Source organism: Pristis pectinata, chromosome 9, assembly GCF_009764475.1.
Source record: "Pristis pectinata isolate sPriPec2 chromosome 9, sPriPec2.1.pri, whole genome shotgun sequence".
In the NCBI taxonomy this organism is placed as follows: domain Eukaryota; kingdom Metazoa; phylum Chordata; class Chondrichthyes; order Rhinopristiformes; family Pristidae; genus Pristis; species Pristis pectinata.
Genome location: NC_067413.1, coordinates 83,000,978 through 83,020,978, shown reverse-complemented (window position 1 = coordinate 83,020,978; position 20,001 = coordinate 83,000,978). Strand labels below are relative to the sequence as shown.

The window sequence follows — 20,001 nt, the reverse complement described above, 5'->3', positions numbered from 1 at the left end:
TGGTAGTGAATATTGGCAGAAAAAATTGCAATTGGAGGCTGACATAATACAGAATTACATAGAATGTACAGCACATGAACATGGAATTTAGCCTCAACAGTCCATGCTGGATTATGCTCCACTCAAGGCACCTCCTGTTTTACCACTTCTAAATCTGTCTGTGTAGTCTTCTATTTCCTTCTCCCTCATATGCTTGACCAGCCTGCCCTTAAATGCATAGTATCTGCTTAAGCCATCCTCCTGGATGTTGTACCAGAGATTAAGTAAATGGACCACCAGCCAGAGCTCTGGGCGATTGATCCAGAGACAAAGAATACCACCATGGGAACTTAAATTCAAGTACTTAAATGAATTAAAATTTGTTCAGTCACAGTAATGGTATCTAAGGAACTACTAGATTGTTGTTAAAAACCCATCTGATTCCCTAATGTATTTCAGGAAACGAATTCGGCCATTCTTTCCTGGTCTTATCACTTCAGACACACCAATAAGAGTGACTCTTCAGTTCAGTGGCATTTAGGGATGGGCAGTAAAGCCAGTAACATCTGTATTTCCTGAATGAATTTTTTTTTTAAAAAGCAAGATCGCCATTCTCACCACTCTATCTCAATGTGGTTTCTTCTGACTATGCTATTGGATTTCTTGATGATATTTTATATAGGTGAATCAGTTATGTTCTCCTCTCTATGTCCACCCATAACTCCCTATCACTTGTCATTTAATGGCATTGTCATTGTTGAATCCCCCTAAATCAACATCCTGGAGGTTACTCCTGACCAGAATCTCAACTGGACTAGGAATAAAAACTATTATGGTGAGTCTAAGGCCGCATATTGTGAAACAAATAAATCACTTCCTGACATCCCAAAGCCTTTCCACCATCTACATGGTACAAGTTAAGACAGTGATGGAGTATCCTCCACTTGCCTGGGTGGGTGCAGCTCCAATATTGTATTTACTAAACTCAATACCATATAGTGTAAAGCAGCCAGCTTGATTGGTCTCCTATCTGACGCCCAAAACATCCATTCCCTCCACCACTGGCACTCTGGCTACGTTATGCACCATCTACAAAATACACTGCACTTACTCACCTGGACTACTTCGATAGCACCTCTATAACCATTGATCTGTATCACCAAGAAAGACAAGGGGTTTAGATACATGGGAGTACCACCACCTGCAGATTCCTCTCCAAATGGTATACCATCCTGTGTTGGAAATATATCACTTGTTTCTTCATCCTGCTGGATCTGAATCCTGAAACACCTTCCACAGCATCACTGTGGGAGTACCTTCACCAGAAGGACTCCTGCAGTTCAAGGAAACATCTCTCCATCACCTTCTCAAGGCTTTGCCAGTGATACCCAGATCCTGAAAAAACGAATAAATAATTTTAAACAGCTCTATTAGGTCACCCCCAGCATCATTTTCTCAAGAGTCTGTTCATCCTTTTTGATATATACACTCCCGTATCTCTGGTTTCATCCTTGTAAATCTTACCTGCACCCTCTCCAGTCCCTCTATATCCTTTTTTGATATAATTTCTAGAAATGTACACAGTACTTGAAGGATTGTACAACTGAGGCTCGATACAGGTTTAGCATTACTTCCCTTTTCAATTCTTTCTCTCTAGAAATAAACCCTAGTGTTTTGTTTGCTTTCTTTATAGCCTTGCTAACCTGTGGCTCAACCTTTAGTGATTGGTGTATTTGTACTCCAAGATCCCTTTGTTCCTCTACTTCAGCTAGACTCCCACCTTCCATGTAGTAAGTGACTTTCCTATTCTTCCTATCAAAATCTACTAATTTGCATTTATCTGCATTGAACTTCATTTGCCAAATATTTGCCCTTATTGATGTCCTCTTGTAAATTTTTGGGTACCTCATGGTGATTATTCCTCCTCATTTGGTATCTTTGGCAATTTTAGAAGTTGCTTTTTTGATTCCAAAGTCTAAACTGTTAATGTAATGTTCCTAATACTAATTCTTGCAGAACATCTCTACTCACATTCTCCTGCTGCTCCTTACTTCCAGTTTCTTGCTTTCCATCCTGAAGCTAAACTGGCCATCCTGACTCCACATTTTCAGAGCTTAGTCAGTAGTTAGTCTGTTTGTGGGATATCTTATCAAAAGCCTTTTGTAAAATCTAGTTAAATTACAAATACTGCATTACTATTTTCTAGTCCATTAAAATAATTCAAGGTTGATTAACCAAGAAGTTCTCTTTAGAAAACCATGCTGACTATCTGTGATTATATTTTGAGTTTCTAGGGGTTCTGTTTTCTCCTTGATTCAATTATTTTTCCTCACACCAATCTTAAATTGACTAGCACAAAATTTCCTAAATGTGTTCCGTCCCATTTCTGAAATCTAAGCGTAACCTTCTGGCACCATAATTTTTTCCTAATGTTTGCTGGATAGTTCAGTTACGGGCTAGACACATTCCCACAAGAGGACGAGGAAGAACATGCAATGTCGAAACTCCCTGGATGATAAGGTACAGAGAGCAAAATGAAATTGAAAGTGGGTGTGGTAAATGTCAGATTCAAATTCAACAGGGAATCAAGCAAAATACAAAAAAAATAAGGCAGCTGAAAATGGAAAAGAGTGGTAAGCAGAATTTTAAGAGGAGATTAACTGAGAACTTGTCTTTTAACAAACACAGGAATAATCAAAGGAAGATTGGGCCAAAAATGATATGATCTTGTGTTATGATATTAAATAAGTATTTTGTATCCTCGTTGATTATCAAAGAGATCATTACCAGTGTCATAATAATGGCAGAGGTGATTGAGAAATTTAATCAGAGAAAAATAAAGGAGATGGGTGAAGGGTTGGTGTCTTTTGAAGTAGGAGGTCACCCAGTCTAGAATAATACATCTTAAATTGCCAGCTGTTTGCCCACTTCTTTAGTTGAGAAACACATTACTACTCTGCTCATCATTTACTAAAATTCTAAATTGTGTCTTATCCAAGAACTTTGATTCATGTTATGGTGGCCCAGGTCATTAATGTATCAAAAAAAACAGTGGTTTATTTGTTTATTATTGTCATGTGTACCGAGATACAGTGAAAAGCAGTGGTCCCAATATCTGCCAACATTTATCAATTGTCTTGAAGTCAGATCAGAAGTGGGAAATGAGAGAGGATATTTTTGGAGAATTGGCCACAATACGGCAATCTGCATAGAAAGCTGACTGCTCAAGGTTTGCAAATTTTACACCTGTGATTAAAAAAAGGGAGATGGATAAACCCAACAATGTCAGGGCTGTCAACCTAAAGTTGTTGGTGGTGGAATCTTTAGCTATATTAATCTGGGGGAAAAAATTAATTGGTATGTAGAAACTTGTATTAGAAGCAAATTGTTTGCTGAACTTGATTTAAGTAATGGAGGCTGTTATAGACTGATGTTTTCTCATAACATATAAGGACACCACTTGGTCTATCAGGTCAATGCCAACATCAAAGCAATCCCTTTCACTCATTTACTTCTCTGTACACTTTTCTTTCTCGCATATCTATCAATCTACCAACCAGCCCATCTGTGAGGTGTGGGAAGCAACCAGAGTATCCAGGATAAATTCAGGCAGTCAATAGCAGAACATGTCAGCTCCACACAAATATCACCGGAGGTCAGGATCAAACTCAGGCTGCAGGAGATATGCGGCAATCGCAATAACCTGTGCACCACTGTTGTGTATATGGGCTTTCTAAAGGCATTTGATAAAGTATGGCATAGTGGATGCTGTCCTATGGTATCAAAGGGCCAAAATTTGTAGGCATACAAAACTGACAAGGGGACAGAAAGCAGAATACTGAACTGTTGTTTTTCAGACAGTAGGGAATTGTGTAGTGATGTCCATCTAGGATTAAGACCATTTCTCTTGTTGTAATTAATGAGTTGCACTCCAGTGTAAAGGGCATAATCTTAAAGTTTGCAAGTGACATAAAAAGCAAATATAGTGAAAAGGATAGTAACAGACTTCAGGAAGACATAGTTGAAACACCTTCCAGTACAAGTTAGGTTTGTAGACCCTTCTCGTTTAGAAAAGCAGCATCTCTCATTTGTTTTCTGCAATGCAGTTGTGATGGGGATGGATGAATATTTAGCCAAGAAAGTGGAACACAATACACATGGCTTCTGTTAGGCTAACCACGTTTAAGTACAATATCATTGTGTTAGAAATTATTCTCAATTATCATATCAAACTGCAGCTTAAAGGATGCATTAGAGAAGGCAAGCTGTGGAGTGAGTATTCTGCCAAAACAAGTACCCCAACATTAGTACAAAAAGTATTTTAAGTAGATGCATTGACAAGGATTTTGACAAATAGCCTCAAGCAGATTTAGTTTCAAAATACATACTTTCATTTTTCAGTTGTCTTTTAATTAGTTGTCTGACAATGAGGGATGTGAAATAAATGTTACTTTGGCAGTTTCCCCCAATTCGAAGAGCAATTTTTTTCCTACATTATGAACAGAATAGTACAGTCCTTACAGCGTATACATGAGTACTCCACTGAGAGCTGTAGAGTTCTTCGTTCTCTAGTCTGAACAGTCACAGGTAGGTTTTCCCTTTCACGCTGTGAAGATCCTGGTGGAAGTCTGTGCCATCCACATGCACTGTCACAGTTATGAATTGCACACAGCCTTATGTAAGGAGGCTATGTATGAGGGCTGATGTTGGTTTTGTTGAGGCAAAGAATGCTGCTGCTCAGTGCAGAGATGTGGGGCTTACAACTGCACAGTGACTTGCATAGTATATGCAGATGACTGCTGTGGACTGGCAGCACCAGCTCCATGCATAGACAGACCACCTAGATCCTACAGTCTTTCTCTTGTGTCCTGTTTAACCTATTAGATGCAGCAGTATTCCCCCTCACAACCCCCAACTCTCTTTGACTGACTGCATAAGCTCAAAAGCCAGTAACCACCCTTAAGCTTGTTACCATAAAGGAATCCCTGGGATGGGGAGAGCTGTGCTGTTAACCACAGGGGTGATGGCAGCTTCCATCACGTCCAACAGGGGGTGATGAAATAGACCATAGGATTTGGGCAATCTGTCAACGCATGGAGCAGATGCTGTTAATGGCCCACATCTTAGCACTGAACCGCCACACCACTTGCCTTAACCTATCCAAAGTCAGCCCTTGTACTAAGCCTTAGGTGATTCATTTTTAGATATGTGCCAGGTTTCTGGCAGAGCCACAAGCAACAATAGGGAGGGTGGGGATTTACACCAAGTTCTTGGTACCCAGCTTCCTGGTGCAACACTGAAGATTGCAGGGGTTCACACCAGGTTCCTTGCGCAGTTGCACTGTTGATAATGAATTGTTATATGTACAAAGTTATAAAAACTCTTCTCAGCACTGATTCTTCAGCACTGTTCTTTGTGGGAACACATCCTGTGCACTAAGCAAGGTACCAGTGTAGCTTGCATATACGTGCGTGCATGATTTCATCAAAATATTCTAAAGTATATAGACGTGTAGTGTGAATTATCTTGACTATGTTTTGAGATATTCAAGTACATATGACCTTAGAAAATCAATGTTTAGATTCACCGTCAAATGAAGAATGAGTTATTACTTAGGAAACAATGACACTGAAAGCTGCAAATTAAATGTTACAGAGATCTGCTACTTATTTTTTTTAAACTGTTCCTTTTCATTCCTGCTTCAGAAGAACAAGATAACTGTGTCGTTTCTACACTCAGTCCCCTGTAGCATATGACCCAAAACTGTTAGTTTAGTTTTAAATTTAGAGTATTTTGTGTCATGGATTTGCAGGCTCAGAATGACGAGATTGTTGAGAACAATGATGTTCAACTTCTATAGCAGCTTTAACAAAGCAAAATGATTCTGTGCTTAACTGCATTGAGACATTATCTAATAAAAAATATATAATATACTAATCAATATAATGAAATATTGGGGAAGGTGACCAAAAGTTTGATAAGAGTTAGTTTTAAAGGGCACGGCCATCAACAGTATAGCAACTAATTTGAAGATGAAATAAATGGAAATAATTAACCCTCCAGGATATCTGCATTGTTATGAAAATGAAGATTACAGAGATAAAGACGAGCTGGTCCATATAGGGATTTGGAAACAAGGATGCAAATTTTAAATTTAGTGTTATTTTACTGGGAGTCAGTTTAGGTTATCAGTCACAGGACAATGGATGAATGAGAATAGATAAAGTTGTGATGTGGAAGCAGATAACAGATATTCCATATTTATTGAGATTAGAATGAAAGAGGTCAGCCACAACTGCATTCGAATAATTGCATTTACAGGTAGCAAAGGTATGGATAATATCACTGGATTTGGCCAGCTGATATTATGTAGGTGGTTGATGGTAGTATATCCTCTTTGCTAGGTTCACAATATTTCTTCAAGCAACGTGTAGTGGAGGTTTTATCTCATCATTTTGGATCTTTCCCATCACATTTGTATCAAAACCTCAGATATGGAAGGACAACAGAAAAGACTGTGCCATTCCTCACTTGGACTCCACGTGTTACTGTTCTAATTATGGTGTTTATCATTTTTCTATAAATGAAGATTGTTACTAAAGGATTTCCTTCAAAAAGCCATTGCTCCAAGGGAATTGAGGAAGGTAGGGTTCAGGTAAACTATTCCGTGTACTTTTTGATGTTTGAGGAAAATCTTCAAGAGACCTATTTAGTTGAAAGATGTTTTCTTGAATGGAATGTCGAAGGTTAAACTGATAGGTTGTGTACAGACAATATCGTGGTAAATGAATGCTTTTGATTTCTGGAATGGAAGCAATGGAGTCCAGACATCTGACATGGGACCTTTTGTATTTATGACTGATTTGGGTACATTGAGGATTGATGTGGCATCACATTTGGCAAACTGAGGAGATAGGTTAATGACAATGTCAAATAGGTGGTAGATGAATTTCAGTGCAGTGAATTGTAGGCAGTGTGGATAAAAGCAATAAACTACAAAGATAGAAATAGAAGAAGCAAATCCTTAAAGCTGTCGGAAATCAGTATAATTGCACATGCTGTCTTCCGTTTTTGAATCTAAAACAATGGAGCAATATACTTTCTAAATGATGAAGAGCTGTTATTGGCTGAGGACAAAGAGACTTGGTTTGGGGGAATGATATGTAAACTCTACATATATGCTATTAAAATGCCATTAACAGGTGCAGAAAATGATTAAAAAGCAAACAGAATAATTGGTTGAGGAAAAGAATACAAGGAGTAGAAGTTATCCTGCCCTTTTCCAAATACCTGGTAAAAGTACATTTGACATATAGTGAGCAATTAAGACCAGCGCACCTTTACTATATTTTCTGTTAATCCTAATTCTGTAAACAGTGATGAAAAAATATGTCTTCAAGGTTGTTGACAATTTGTGGATTGATATATGTGTAGTGCTGAAATTATTTTCCTTTCTTTTTTAGGTTATGTTCACTGGTGAAAATATTCCAGTTCATCCTCACGTTTACAGCAATGGACACATTTGTCTATCGATTCTGACAGAAGACTGGTCTCCAGCTCTTTCTGTGCAGTCAGTTTGTCTTAGCATCATCAGCATGCTTTCCAGTTGCAAAGAAAAGGTAATCCATGATTAGATGCAAAGCTATTACTGATCAAAGCCTTTTTTTGTCCTTGACCAGCCCGATTGTTTTCTTCAAATTGTGAAAGGGAAAGATGAAAATATGTTGCTTGTGCTTAATATTTGCATGCACTAGAAAAATATTTTGAAGATGTAATGCTCACTTATCCAAGCATGTTACTTCACTATTTGCGATGAATTGTGCATGTTTTTATACCTCTTTTTCTTGAGGAGAATGGGTTGATGTTGATGTCCATGAGGTATGTGCATTTCCTTGTGGTTGTTGAGTCTTCGTAGATGTTATCAGCAGGGAAAGTAGAAAGTAGCTTGACTGTTTATTAAAGTTGCATTTAATTCAAACAGGTAATTTGATTTCCCCTCTGACTTGTGAGATCTTGGGATACTTAAACTATACTTGAATTTACATATGAAAAATTGTTTAAATGAAAGATTAGCTGGATCTACACAGGATAGAAAAATACAAGTAACATGGTATTTGGTAGCTAATCGTAAAATGTGAAATGATTGAAGATGTGATTATGTAATACTTGCCTTTAATTGTAGTTAAGACCAGGACTAGCAAATGATCCTTAGTCTCATTCTTCCATTGTCCACATTATTTTTCTTAACAGGTTAATCTTTTTTGGACAGTGAAATCAGTTTTGACTACATTTTTATTATGTAATGTTACCTTGATAAAGGAGTGATTCAGTTTATTGACTTCAAGTGATGTTTACTGATTTTCACCTTTGGAACAATATCTTAGGTTATTGTTGCCACAAAAGTTGCTCTTGTTTAGTACCCCTTGAGCTATACATGAACAAAGCTATTCCAGACATTTCAGTCATCAAGAGATCAGCCATTAGACTATGTTCTAATCTTCAGTGTGCTCCTTTGAATGCATGGGACCAGGCGTATTTAGAACTGAAACCTTTTGCAAAATTTGATAATTGTTGAACCAGTCTCTAAGAAAAAATCATTTTGAATAAACTCCATTGTTTATTTAAACCATTACGCTAACCTTGAACTTATTTTCTTTCGAGAATAACATTGTAATTTTATGAAATAACTAACATTGAATAGGAGTTTTGATCAGGCTGAAATACTTAACTTTACAATTAAGTTGATAACTGTTTCCTCTCTATTGCAATGTATTCCATTGTGTTTGGTTCATCTAAAAGTTACTTTTTATGTTTGTGAAAGGTGACATAAACCTGATTTTAAAATAATGTATTCCAATAGTCAATTGAATGACTAAAAATTCATAGCCAGTATTAAATTTTCTTCACACATTAAAACTCCAATAATCCAGTATCTGACCATTTGGAAATCCTGAAGGATCAGCATCTGGGTCACCAGGGAATGTTTCTCATGTTCCCCTTCCAACTCACTTTGGCCCTGGTTCTCACGATCCCCTTCCTCCTCACTGGGACCCCAGTTTCCACACTCCCATTAAGCTTGGTTTTACTGGGAAATTTATTATAATATGTGTAACTTTTTTTTAAGGAAAGTGAATTAAAAATGTGTTTGGATATAAATATGAATAAATCCAATAGTCCAGAAAATTTGCTAATCCAGAACCAGCAAAGTCCTGAGTGTGCTGGATTATCGGAGTTTCACTGTATTGGGGAACATCTTACAAAGAGCAGCAAGCTGCTTGAACTTGCACACTTCCTACAAATATCCCCCCAGCCATATTCTTATGATGGGCAGTCAGGTCCCAGCATATTGCTGAGGCCCTGACTGCAATGATAGGCTTTGTGTCGGACTGGTCTTAGCAGCCAGTAAGGCCCTACCCCCAGGCTTACCAGCTGCCAAAGCTGAGTTAACTGAGCTTGTAGCATTACAGAATGCTGTCACAACTGGAGACTTGAGGAAGAAGAATCAATTTAAATTCTTAAAAACTCGTAGTGATAGTTAATAAAAATTACGATGGATGAAATGGGATTTTAGTTGATTTCTAATGGAAGCCAGTGAATGAAGAATAGTTTTCATAACGCTGTGTAGCAACAGCTGGGAAAAAAGTACATTTAGTGGTCAGATTAGTAAATGTACAAGGGTGCTCAGTCATTTCTAGTTCTGCTAAAAGTAAGTTCAAATGGACACAATGGAAAATCAGACAGAACCCATTTTTCAAGTACAGACATGCCATAGTAAATAGTCAGAGTTTACTCCAACTACAATTGAATACATTGAAGTTGGAATAGAGTGGATAGTTTGTGCAGTGTAAAACATCAAAGTGTGCTAGAAATTTAACGGAAAAGTCTATTTGTACTCCTAAATGAGTAGAAATTTTCTTTCTAGAATTTGCTCAGGTTGAACAAGTTAGATCACAAAGCACTTACTGGTGTCCCATATTCCTGGCTCTCCAAGATTGATGGGGGGGGGGGGGGGGGGTGGGGGGAGCATGGGTTTTTGAACAGTGTAGGGAGTGGAAGTTGGTGCTTGAATGCTGAATGCTAGAGAGAGCTGTGTTTTCCAGCATGGGACTCTATTATTGGTGTCCAACAATTCAGAAGTTCGGCATTGGAGTGGCAAAGCTTTGACGTTGTACCCTGCTGTGTAATCAATAGGAATGCCAAAAAAACAAAGCCGAATTTAGTTTACCATATGACACCTATTGAAGTAACTTTTGTGACCTCATAAGTAACTTCAAATATAAAATTAATTTATGTTATAACAGTCTACTGCTCTTCTCTCTATGCACTGCTGTATTGTGGCAACAGAAATGTCAACTGTTTCTTTCCCTCCATAGATGCTGCCTGACCTGCTGAGTTCCTCCAGCACTTTTTGTGTATTGCTCCAGATTCTAGCAACTGCAGAATTTATTGTGTCTCTGTCCTTTAAATATGATTATTTAAGAAATAAGATTAAATTGGTTAAATAGCTCAGAATAGGAAATGCATAGAGTCAGTTTGATTTGATCCAATGGTCCATTCCATATTTTCATAATTTATTTGAGAAATTTCATTGCTTCAGTTTTACATTCTTCATTTAGTGATGTAGTTCAATTCAGAATAATCTGTTGTATGCATGGATTAGAAAAATAAGCCATACTCTATTGACTACTTGAAATTGTATATTACCATCATCATCTTTCAAAGATGAAGCCAGTATTTTTTATTCCCTAATGGAATTTGGACTTTGCCAGGTTAATATTTAATGACCTACCCCAAAGGACATAGAAAGTGATAGTAATCTGCCTCAATGAACTGTTGTAGTCTGAAGAATTAGAGTAGGCCATTTGGCCCCTTGAACCTGCTCTACCATTCAAACAGATTGTGGCTGATCTTTTACCTCTATGCCACTTTCATGCACTCATCCCACATTCCATTGAAAAATCTTATATATTCAGTGACAGCTTTGGACATCACTACTCAAGAGTGCACCGCTCTTTGAGCAGTGATATCCAAAGAGTCACTGTCCTCTGGGTGAAGGACTTTCTTCTCCATCCTGAATGGCTGACCTTTTTTATCTTGAGACTGTGACTCTAGTTCTAGATGCCTTGGTCAGAGAAGATAGCAACCTTGCATCTACCCTGTGAAGCTCTGTAGTAATTCAGTATCTTTTAAGATGTCACTTCTGCCACTTCTAAACATATTAACTACTTACTGTACCTGCATGTTAGCTTTCAGTGATTCATATGCAAGGGAACTCGGGTCCCTCTGCACGCCAACAACTTCTAATCTTTCATTACTTAAATAAAAATACTTCTCATTTCTATCAAATTTGATGAGTTCATATTTTTCCACGTTATATTCCACCTACTTGTTCATTCCACTCCATGTCCTTGTCCATTTAGTCAACCATTTTATACCCGCCTTGAAGTCTCTCAATAACCACCTCACAGCCTATACTGCCTTTTAGTTTTGTACCACCAGCAAACTTGGACATAATACATTTGATCCCTTCATCCAAATTATTCATATAGATTGTGATTAGCTGGGCCCACAGTACTGATACTCCATTTGCTACAAGCTCCTAACCAGAAAAAAAAACCTTGTTTATTTATACTGCTTTCTCTTGGCTAACTCGAACTCTGCTGGCATATTGCCTTCTACATCATGCGCTCTAATTTTGTTTATTAATCTCTTGTATGGCACCTTATCACAGACATTTTGGGAATGCAAATTTCTGAGTGTTACTAATAGTAATTTGAGTTCATTCATTCCAGATGTGCAGTTCTTCACAATTTCCAGAAGGGCTTCTATGTCCTCTTCCTTGAAGGCAGAAGCAAATATCTACCTGCAGTTTTGTTTGGATTTGAAAACTCAGAAATATTCAGAAGACGGAAATCTTTCTAACTTTCCAGCATTGGACTTTTGTAATGACTTAGCTGATGTATACTGTATATAGTTGAGCCACACTAAAGATCCTTCTGTACTATTAGTTTATAGCTGTCCTGCATATCACATCTGTGTTTCTGAGCTTGGGAGAAGAAAATTAACCAGGATTGCTGCTTCTGTGCCAGAAATAAATGTCAGATAAGAAAAGGATCAGGATTGATTGTGCTACTTCCTGGAGTCACTTGCTTTTGAGAATCACACAGCAGTAATATCATTTTGGCAAGGCGCAGATGAACTGTGATGATATTGAGTGTACCCATTCTAGAGTCCTAAACTTAAGTCAAGACCTTAAGTCATACGGTTAGAGGTGTTTATCAGTATCCTCACTTTAGGGAGATTATACTATATCAACCTATAATGCAAAGACTAATTTACTTAACTATTTTAGTCTCTTTTCTGAAGAGGTTTGGCTGTCAATAATCACTATTTTGAGCAGTGGGTCCCCCCTCCTATCCAAGGCGGAGAAGCTTCCAGCTAACAAAACCGATTAAACACAGTTATTTTATTTAAATGAGGCACCTTTAGTCAAGGAGTAAATTCTAACAGAGATTATAATTCTACAAAGGATTTCCAAACACAATTACAATTCTTACAAAACCAGAAAAACATACCAATGAGTTGCCAATGAGCAAGTTGTCCGTTGCTGAAAGAAGGCTCTGGAAAGAGATCCTCCTTGGTTTGAGGCTGAGGAGTGATAGTCTACATCTCTGTAACACCTCTCCATCTCTTACTGCCTTCTAATATTTATATCTTTTTTTGCCAGTCATCTGGTGACGATCTCATCTGCATGTGATGTTTTCACAACTGCATTGATCAGGTCAGATGGCAGGAGCCTTATGTTAACATAGACAATATTGTTTCTTCTGATTAGGTTGCAGTCTCAGTTAAATCAATAATCGGCTTCCTGAGCCTTGACAGTTATTGTTTCTCAAGAAGCTGGGTAAATAAAACTAGTTAAAGATTACCAGTAAACATCTTGAACCTTGAACAGTTTCTTCTGCTGTGCTAAAAAGCTGAGTTTAGTAAAAGCCTCTTGACCCTGGATAGTGAATATCCATCACATCGCCCCTTGCTAAGCAAAGGTTTCTAGCCTAGCTAGTCCTTGCTGAAACTATTTTCAAAATCAGACTCCTGCCAGGATTCCTCCTGGGAGCAGAGTCTCACTCCACCAACTGTTCCAGTAGGCTACCAGTACTAGAGCAGCTTTTCTTGATCGGGTGCTCAAGGGACTCATTAAGTACCTCCCCATAGAAGGGTTTCTGTGTGATCATAAATTGTTTAAGTGTTCACTTCCATGATCTCAGCTGTACATATCCCTAGACTCTTAGTGGAGTTTTAATCATCATTCAATCTATAAATGCATGACAACAACGCAAAACATATCATATGAGAATGTTTTGCGTTGTTGTCACTTTGGTCCATCTTGAATAAGTCCATTTTAGTCCATCTTGAATGTTTCTTTTTCTTCGTAAACAGATCTTGCTTATTCCAACTTTGAAATATTTCAAGCTTTGGTCAGCGTCTTTGTATTATTACCTCTTCTCATCAGCTGGTGATTTTTTTATGCTATAGTGAAGGTGGTCCATTTCTTTTCACGGAAGTGTTCATACTTCCTTGGACGTTCCACAAGATTCATTATTTGAATTTTCTGAAAATAAGTCTTATAAGCAAAACCACTGATTCTTTTTCTTGTTAGGCTATGTATTGCTATCTTCTTCTCCTGGTAAGTCTTTTACAGTAGTAAAGGATAAAGTGCATGATATAGTAAGACATATCAGTTTGAATATAAATGTCAAAGGGGTAAACCATGAGGGTATAACGCCATCAATAGCGGTGAATAATATATTAACGAAGTACAACATGTAAAGGTTACCCATGTTAAAAGTATATGTACAATACCCATACCATGCCCATATATACCCAACCCCCCCCCCCCCCCCCCCCACTCCCCCAAGATGAGTTGAGAAACATGCATATCCATAGGTAATAATTGTGATCAGAATCAGGAAAAGGAGAGGAACAAGGATGACATGATAAAGGTGGTCCCTGCTCTTTACTCTTCCAGGGTTGAAGGTGAACCTTTCCTATTCCTAAAACAATAACCCTTCGTGGATATATCATTCCTAGGCAATGTATGTAGGAGATCTTCCTCGAGTGAATGGGAATTTTTACGTTTTTTTTAGACTTACGCATGTGTCTTATCTTCTCAGTCCACTTTACTCATGTCCCTTCAGGATGCGAGGATTCTATCGTGGATGCATATATCGATTTAATATCGGGGTTTCAACTCATTCTGAGGGTATAAATGCTGCTGGGGCAGGTTTATTGTTTTCTGTGGAGACAAATCTACTTATAGTCCTGTTTTCCGTACTGATCTCGATTACCACAGTCCTATCATTGATAACCTGGGTAACGAGACAAGGAGGTTTCCATTTAGGATGGAATTTCTTTTGAATCCAATCACCTATTTTCGGTAACCAAACTTTCTTGTCAGGTTCTTTTATCATTTCTGGAAACTCTCGCATCTAGTGTAGGTGATGGTTGGCCTGATTTAGCAATCAGGGGTGTATGCAAATGAACATTCTACATAAGAAATAAGGTGTAACATTCTTATGTACCCCAATTTTTGCTAATGGCATATTGTTTACAGTTAGCTGCATTTCAGGGACAAGTGTAGCCCATTTTTTACCTTTAGAGGATACCAGTTTTGCCAGGCTTCTTTTAGTCTCCTGATTCCTTCTCTCCACTGCCCCACTCGATTGTGGGTGGACTGGAGTGCTGTACTCCACTTGTATTCCTGCTTGTTCACACATGGCTTGAAAGCTCTTACCAATGAAGGAAAGCCCTCGGTCTGCATATAAATAGGCAGGAGTGCCAGCATGTGGGAACATAGAGTTCTGGAGTGCTGTGATGGTAGCGGTCTCACTACAAGAAGTGGTGGGGATTAGCCACATATATCCTGTACAAAGACCAACTACCACAAGAATATACTTATTTAGTTTCCGATAAGGTGGGTTGCCTTGGGATGCCAGAAATGGGCCTATAGAATCAATTTGCCATGCCTGCATTGGTGCCTTTGGTTTTGTCTTTTAGGAAGTGGTCTTGTGACTGTTCCTTCATTGTAGGCCAGATATTCTTTACAATTTGCAACAAGTTACTTGCAATCAGTCAACATATAAGGCCACCAGTATAACATGGCTAATTTTGCATGAGTGGCTTGTCCGCCACATGATTGTGTCCAAGTCCTTGGTGGGCTTCTCGAATCAGTTCTTCCCACTTATTAGCAGGAGATATTTGCTTCTTATCAGTGGTATACCCAAACCTTACCTTCACCACCATCAGTCTCATACTGTGTTGGAAATCCTTTGGGATTGGGTTTAATAGTATCTAGGAGTATTTTTAACATATCATCCTGATTACTTTTTTTTGTTTCTTAGTTACTACCTTAACCCTTGCCTCCCTTACCATAACAAGGTCCATTCCAACAGCTTGTTCTGCTTGTTCATCGGCTAACTTGTTAACATAGCTGTGTAAGCAGCCTGCAGTGTATCCTGGAATGTGTAACACCTTTACTAGCGTTGAGTCAATAATAATTCATAGATAGTCTTCCGCATGGACAAGCGTGGAAGTGGTTTTCCTCTGAGTTTTCCCTCCTGTAATTGACAGATAGGGAGATCCCTTTCCACTGCATTTCTAGGACTCAGTGAATTGCGCTGTATGGCTCCCTAAAAGATGAGCTTGTAATTCATGAGGTTCAAATTCTGTCACTGATAAGAATTTACCTCTTATAATCCCTGCTCCTGTTTGTGGCCTACTTGGTTTACTTTTCTGGATTCTCATTGCTGATCCATTACAACACCATATCTCGGAATAGTTTTTAAGGATATTGTGCCTTATTAGGTTCTTCGTCCTCCATGACTGGTAAGGATTGTAAGTCATAGCTTACAGGAATATATTCCCATCATAAAGTCGTATCTTGTAAGAGTGCTTGTCATTTTCTGTACCTCACTGAGGTAGCTCTGTTCATTTATTGGTAATTTGTTATTATTTTTCAGAGATGCAAATTGTGTTTTTATGATAGGTTTTTCTCCTTGTAGTGGTCTTACTGCAATAAGTGTATGGAACACCACAGTGAGACTTCATTCTAAGGTAGTAAATTTCTGTTCTGTTGGTGTGAAGTCGTATGAGGCATAATGTACAGGCGCTTGTGTTTCTTCTCCCTCATTATAGCAGATGGCAATCACGAATTCGCAGAGCAAGAGATTTTGTTAAGTCTTTTGTTCGGAAGTCTATTGCTAGTTGAACTGCATTCGTCAATTTTTCTAGTGCCTCGATTGTCTGGAGTAAAGACAAAAGGTTTTTCATTATTTGGAGTACATGTGTCATATAATGGTTTGGCAAGTTGGGCATATTCAGGGATAAAAGCTCTAGTGTAACTTAATAGACCCAAGATTGATTGTAAAGCTCTTAGGGTTTTCGGATGTCCTACACAAGCGACCTCCTGTCTAAATGCAGGGGTTAAACACGTCCTACATTGGTAATTGTTGTGCCTAGAAAGTTTACTTCTGTTCAGCAAAGTTGAGATTTTTTAATGTTAATTACGTAGCCTCTGCTAGTATTTTGATGACATTCTCAATCTGTGTTAGATGTTCTTCTAATGTATCTGCTGTGCAGTATTTATCATCTACATATGCACAAATGTCTGGTATTCCCTGCAGAGTATGAATAACTCCTGCAGAAAATATTTATGGACTTGAGGCAGTCTGGTCCAGTGATATTGTGAGCTGTCAGGAGCCATAAAAACTGTGTAATGTCTGTCACTTTCAAGGACAGGATGTGACCAGAAGCCATTAGCTAGATCTATGCAAGATTTATATTTTTTACAAGTTAATCCTTGCAACATTTGCTGTAATGACTGTTGTTGGGCTGAATTAGGCTCTGTGTTTATTTAGGAAGATATAGTCGATGATTAATTGCCATCGTCTGCCAGGTTTCTCTACACCAAACATGGACGAGTTAAATCGAGAAGGTGCTTTGATCAAGACTCTTTGTTTACATAGTGAGTCTACAGTTTCTTCTAGTGATTGTCTTCCTGTAAGGTCAGAAATATACCACTGCTTCTGACGAGGGAAAGAAATGCATCCTAATTTAGTTGTTTCAATATTAACCACCCCACAGTGGTTAGGATGTTGTTGTAGGTGATCATAATACTTGTATAAAAGGTTTTTTAATTTTGTTCTGATCACTTTATCTTGGTGCTGATCTAATTGTTTCTGGATATGGATGTCTCTTTCCCGGTGTAGTTGCATTGGCTCAAGGTTTGGTGATAATGTGAATCCAACGGGAGGCATCAGGTGCTGCTATCAGGAGGGCGAGTTTCGCATTAACTGGGGAAAGTTGATCCACAGATTTTATAACTACTTCTATTGTTCATTTAATCCCGTATGTCTGTATGGGCACTTTATAGGTTAGACATTCTTCCTTGTTTCCACGAATGCCAATATTTGTAATTTTCCCTGTCGGCTCCCCTAGTTCATTGCCTTTAATAATGTCTGAATTCAAGCCAGATGTCTGTGCCTGTATCAAAATGGCAGGGTCTGATTTTTCTAAAAATACAGACCCTGGCATAAGGAAAGACGAAATTAGGTGTGCCTTTATCCTATTGTCCATTTTCGTCATTTTCAAGAGGGTGAACATTGGAATTCTCCTGGCTGGTTTTTATTACGTTAACATTGGCCTTTCCTCTCCATGTTCTGTTGAGTAGTACCTGTATTTACTTTTCCCTGTTTTGAACAAGATGTAGGTGAGCGAGCGGCTTGTTGGGATGATCCCTGTCCTTTCATACTTTGTTTAGGGGGTTGTGAATAATGAGACGTACCCCGTGGTGGCCCTTCAATTTTGTATTTGTCTCCATAGTATCTACAGGGTCTCTGAATGTCCCCTCAATCTCGTAGTAAATATCTTGGTTTAAAAGTTTGTTCCTCAAAGACTGGAGCTGAAGATAAAGATCTCGACTTGTTGTGTCTAACCATCTGTTTGTGAGTGAGTGTCTCTGTCTAAAGTAGGTGTTCTTCAGAATCTGTCTAGGTTGTTGATTACTATGTCCCTGCTGGGGGGCTTGTGTATTGGAACGTTGTGATTGCGATCGACCCAAGGTTTGAGTTTGATTATAATTGCCTCCGTTTAATGGTTTCATTACTGCCCCTGGGGGGGGGGAGGGGGGAGGCGGGGGCGCGGGCGCGGTGGAGAGAGAGGAGGAGGTCCTCCATTGCCCCGTCGCTGCCCTAGTGTTGGAACAAGTGGTAATCCTGCTGCTACCAAGCAGACTCATAGATTTCAGGCTGTTGAAGAAATCCTTTCTTGTATTGGGTGTTGGTTAGGGACCATTTCACACATTGTACAGAGGTGCTGATTAGGATAAAGGGGTAATAATACTGAATGAAGTAAGCCCCAGTCTGCTCGTACCATTTGTTCTCCTATTCTGTAGGCTGCTACTAAGCCTTGGTTTCTGACTATATTCCCCAGTATGGTTTTAAATTCTCCACGAACATCACCACCATTTGTTTGTCTGTAAATCCATATATTTGATATGAATCCTCACACTCATTTTGAGGTGGTATCAAGGCGACAAGGAATAACATCAATAAAAATTGCTGGATTTGCTGGGGAGTATTTTTTGCCTAGAAGGCTTGTAGCCTCTCGGCATTTTTAAGTAATCACTTCAGAATTCCTCCAGCATTAGCTGGAGGTGAAGTACATACAGCCTGTAAGCCTTGAACAGTTAATGGTCCAAAGACTTGGGGAGCTGGTGCTGGGGAAGCCGCAATGGCTTCTTGTATAACATGTCCTCGTATTCTTCTCCTTCCTGCTCTACTGAGTCTCGCTAATAAGTTTAGTACACAAGTGCAAGCTTCAATTCTCCAAGCCTTATTGGTACCTCTAGGGTTTGTTGGTTGGGGAGCTATTTGATTTGGTTCAGGAATAAATACATGGTGTCCCCACACATTGTTGTCTCGGAAGGTGGTCGCCATGTTGTTCTTTGTAGGCGTGTGGTCCCCACCCAGGAGCTAGATCTTGATCTAAAAATGGGTCAATTTGTTGTCTCCAGGCATGGATTATCACTACATTATTTGGATCTGGTACAAATTGTGGTGGTCTGAGTTCAGCAGGCATTAAACCAGGATTGGGTCTATCTAGTCTACATCCTACACTATGTTCTACTCCCTCATCATCCCAGTCTCTGGTTTGGAGAATAAAATATTCATCATGCTCAATTTGAGGAGATTCAAATCTATTATTTCATATTTCTGTTATACTATTACATATTCATAATATCAACCAGCATTTGCCTGAGCAGTTACTGGAACAGGATGTTAGTCATTTATAGGACTAGGTGGTGTGCTGTAGCACTTGTGGAGCGTGCTTTGAATTGGACAACTGCTAATTAATACTAACTATTAGTAATTACTTTTCTAAAATAAATGTGCCTCATGTTGGGCGCCACCTGTGATGATGTTGAGTGTACCCGTTCTAGCATTCTAAGCTGAAGCCAAGTCTTATAGTTAGAGGTGTCTATCGGTATCCTCACTTTAGGGAGATTATACTATATCAGCCTATAATGCAAAGACTAATTTACTTAACTACTTTAGTCTCTTTTCCGAAGGGGTTTAGCTGTCAGTAATCACCATTTCAAGCAGTGGGTCCCCCCTCCCAACCAAGGAGGTACTTCCAGCTAACGAAACAGATGAAACACTATTATTTATTTAAATGGGGCACATTTAGTTGAGGAGTAAATTCTAACAGAGATTGTAATTCTACAAAAGATTTCCAAACATAAGTACAATTCTTACAAACTAGAAAAACACACCAATGAGTTGCCAATGATCAAGTTGTCCGACACAGTAAGAAGGCTCTGGAAAGAGATCCATCTCGGGTCAAAGCTGAGGAGTGGACTCCATGTCTTCATCTCTAACTTCTCCCCACTGCCTTCTAATATTTTTTTTTGCCAGTCGTGCGGTCTCAGTTAAGTCAACAATCGGCTTCCTGAGCCTAGACAGT

The 20,001-nt window shown here is 38.8% G+C and overlaps 1 protein-coding gene across 1 annotated transcript in view; it reads left to right on the top strand.

Annotated features, from left to right (window-relative positions):
• Positions 1-20,001, top strand: part of ube2wb (ubiquitin conjugating enzyme E2 Wb) — a 50,941-nt gene that overhangs the window by 18,802 nt on the left and 12,138 nt on the right. Inside the window, exon 4 of the mRNA XM_052023696.1 lies at positions 7,443-7,598. Coding sequence (XP_051879656.1) covers positions 7,443-7,598 — 156 coding nt within the window. The remainder of the gene's footprint in view (positions 1-7,442; positions 7,599-20,001) is intronic.